The sequence below is a fragment of the Rhinopithecus bieti genome, unplaced genomic scaffold, assembly GCF_001698545.2.
Source record: "Rhinopithecus bieti isolate Rb0 unplaced genomic scaffold, ASM169854v2 repeat_34993, whole genome shotgun sequence".
NCBI classification, from domain to species: Eukaryota; Metazoa; Chordata; class Mammalia; order Primates; family Cercopithecidae; genus Rhinopithecus; species Rhinopithecus bieti.
In genome coordinates, this window is record NW_016840404.1 from 1 (window position 1) to 3,511 (window position 3,511).

Here is a 3,511-nt window from a genome sequence, read left to right on the forward strand (position 1 = left end):
GGTCTGTCTTTCATAATAAATGCTTTCTTGAATTTCTGGTGATACTTGGCTATCTTCTCATATTTAAAAACAGGGCACTCAGAGGCTGAGGCAGACAGATCACTTGAGGTCAGGAGTTCGAGACCAGCCTGGCCAACATGGTGAAACCCCATCTCTATTAAAAATACAAAAATAAGCTGGGCGTGGTGACACACTCCTATAATTCCAGCTACTCGGGAGGCTGAGGCACAAGAATTGCTTGAACCCAGGAGGCAAATGTTGTAGTGAGCTGAGATTGTGCCACTGCACTCCAGCCTGTGTGACAGAGTGAGACTCTGTCTCAAAAAAAAGGGGGGGGGCACTACAAAGCAATTTGAGAGTTCTGTGCTTGTGGGTGAAGTGTATGGACTGTGGCCTTCACTATAGAGTGATCTTCATGAGTTGTTTCCTTGGGGTACATCTGATGTTTGTTTCTTTAGGTATTTTATCTTGGTTGGTTAGATCCTGTTGGTAAATTTTAAATTTTGCACTGTTCATTTTCTGTCCCTTTCTTGCAGTTTCTAGGTGTGTACAGCCTTAAGATTCTCATAGATAATAATGTCTTCTCTAGGTTTCTGCTTCCTCTTTTAGATGTCTTTTTGACTCTCCTACACATTCTTATCTGCTTCCATAGCAATGAGCAGTTTGACAGACTTTTTAAAAAGTAAACAAGAGTTGGTGGGAGTAAACATGAGACACCTAGAGTACAAAGTGGGAGTCACTTTCAGTGCCTTATTTTTCCTTAGTCATATTTGATCAGAAATTGGATGAACCTTCGGGATGCTGAAACAGGGAAGATTCTCTGGCAAGGAACAGAAGACCTGTCTGTCCCTGGTGTGGAGCATGAAGGTACTTTCCAACCCTTTGTCTACACAGGGCTGTGACCAATGCCAGACTAGCACCTGAGCATAAGAGAGCTAAGTTAACACATACCTAATAGGCGGGTGAGCCCCTGAAGACGCAGCATGTTAATCCATGTGTTGTTGACATGTTGACAGTTTCAATTACAATTATTATTGTTTTTTTTTTTTGAGACACACTCCAGGCTGGAGTGCAGTGGTGCGATCTCGGCTCACTGCAACCTCCGCTTCCCAGGTTCCAGCAATTCTCATGTCTCAGCCTCCCAGGTAGCTGGGATTATGGGCACGTGCCACCACACCCATCTAATTTTTGTATTTTGAGTAGAGGCAGGGTTTCACCATGTTGGCCACCCTGGTCTTGAACTCCTGACCTCAAGTGATCTGCCCGCCTCAGCCTCCCAAAGTGCTGGGATTACAGGTGTGAGCCACCACACCCAACCCAGTTGCTTTCTTAACGTTTCTTTCTCCCACTTCCCAAAACCCATTATGTGCTGAAATTTTACCATTAGAACATACCCAAAGATAGAAACTGAGATCTCAACTTTTTTCTCCAAAAGAAAATTTGTATTTTTATCTCCCTGAAGTAAAGAAGTAAGGGGTTAAAATCACCAGAACAGAGTAGAGAGAAGGTACCCATGCAGCCCGCTTCCTGATGAGGCCCTTAGATGCACAAAACCTGGTGTTCCTTGAAGATCTAATATCTTTCAGATATGAGTGACCAATTAGAGTCCTCTGCTTTCAACCACACAAAGTGTAGTGCACTTACCAAGGCATTATCCAAAATGTAATAAAGTGTTCTCTAAATCAGCTGTAAGAAGCTCCCAGAAATTTGAAGCATCATAGTCATGTGGTTTTCATTTAGAATGGCTTCAACATTTGTTTTTCTCTTACCAGCCCGTGTTCCCAAGAAAATCCTCAAGTGCAAGGCAGTGTCTCGAGAACTCAATTTTCTTCAACAGAACAAATGGAAAAATTCCGCCTGGAACAAAAAGTTTACTTCAAAGGGCAATGCCTAGAAGGTATTCTGCTGCCTGCATGCCTGAAATCAGGGCTTAGGGCGACCAGGACAAAAGGCAACAATACCCAGTGAACTAAAGCAGTGCTTTGATAACATTCCTTTTACAACTCAGTTTGTGGTAGGGTTCCTACACTCTGCAAGACTGTGAATCCCCAGTGAAAGCAAGCCAAAACAAAGCTGGCTACTGCAAGGGGCTCTGAGGTCTCTGACACTGGGAGCATGGATGGTGGTACCTGGTTTAGGCACTGACATTGTATTGTGATATGGTCATGGAGGAAGCTGCTATGAGCAGGGCCTAGTACAGTGCTCTACATACAGTATCATACAGATTTGACTGGCAAGGCCACTCTGCATTGAATTCTCACCATGCAGTATAAGAGGGCACATAAGCCCCTTCGAGCTAGTCCAAGTGAATTGAGCTATGTATCTATGTATAGTTCACATCTAGCCTACCTCTAAGAAAATGCTGCTTATGTTGTGTCCTGGTCACTGGTCCTAGTCCTTTAGGCCTCAAAGCATGAGAAGCAAGCCTTTGGTGTGGTTCAGAGGACAACCTGAGGAGGCTTCCCTGTCTTTTTTATGCCTCTGGTCTGAGAGGTTGCTGATAACTTCCTGGTGGTTCTCAGGGTAGAAAGAGGCTCACTCTAGAGGAGGGAGACAAAGAGCCCTTAAACTTTATACTGGGGCACCTGCTCACCCCGGCTTTTCCTTCTTCCTTCAGAATGGTTCTTCGAGTTTGGCTTTGTGATCCCTAACTCCACAAATACCTGGCAGTCCTTGATAGAGGCAGCACCCGAGTCCCAGATGATGCCAGCAAGCGTCTTAACGTGAGTGAGCAGGTCTCAGGAAATTACGAAGTGTGTCTAGAAATAGGCATTCCAGGCAGGTGGGACTCCTGGTGCCATTCAGTGGGCAGAGAGCTCAGTTGAGAAATAGAGTAAAAGAGTATCCAAGGTTGTCTAGGTTTCCAGGTTCCTGACCTTTTTCATATAAAAAAGACAGTGTGATAGAGTGGAAAGAATAATTAAAAAAAAAAAAAAAAAAAACTTTAGATTAGACCAGATTTAAATTCCTGATTCACCCTGACTACCTGTGTCATCTTGGGCACTAATATACTTTGTCTCTCTGAGCCTTAGTCTTTCATCTCTAAACACAGAAATTAATTCTCTCTTACAGAGGTGTAATGAAGATAAAATGCAATGGCATGGAAGGAGACTGGCATTTAATATATACCGAATCTATGTTAATTTGCTCCCATTCCTGACTACCATACTTCCGGTATCTCTGTATTTTGTTTAGATCACCTTTAACAGAATCTGGCAAAGTCCTATTAATAATTCTGTTTTCGGCCGGGTGCGGTGGCTCACGCCTGTAATCCCAGCACTTTGGGAGGCCGAGACGGGCGGATCACAAGGTCAGGAGATCGAGACCATCCTGGCTAACACGGTGAAACCCCGTCTCTACTAAAAATACAAAAAATTAGCCGGGCACGGTGGCGGGTGCCTGTAGTCCCAGCTACTCAGGAGGCTGAGGCAGGAGAATGGCGTGAACCCGGGAGGCGGAGCTTGCAGTGAGCCGAGATCGCGCCACGGCACTCCAGCCTCGGCGACAGAGC

General features: G+C 44.8%; 1 protein-coding gene across 1 annotated transcript; it reads left to right on the forward strand.

Annotated features, from left to right (window-relative positions):
• Window positions 1-338: 338 nt before the first annotated feature.
• Window positions 339-2,723, forward strand: PDE6D (phosphodiesterase 6D; the record flags this gene model as incomplete). The annotated part of the gene is given in 4 exon segments (XM_017866027.1): window positions 339-867; window positions 1,773-1,826; window positions 1,829-1,897; window positions 2,618-2,723. Coding segments are annotated over 4 exon segments (311 nt in total), but the record flags the coding sequence as incomplete, so codon positions are not given.
• Between the last annotated feature and the right edge of the window lie 788 nt (window positions 2,724-3,511).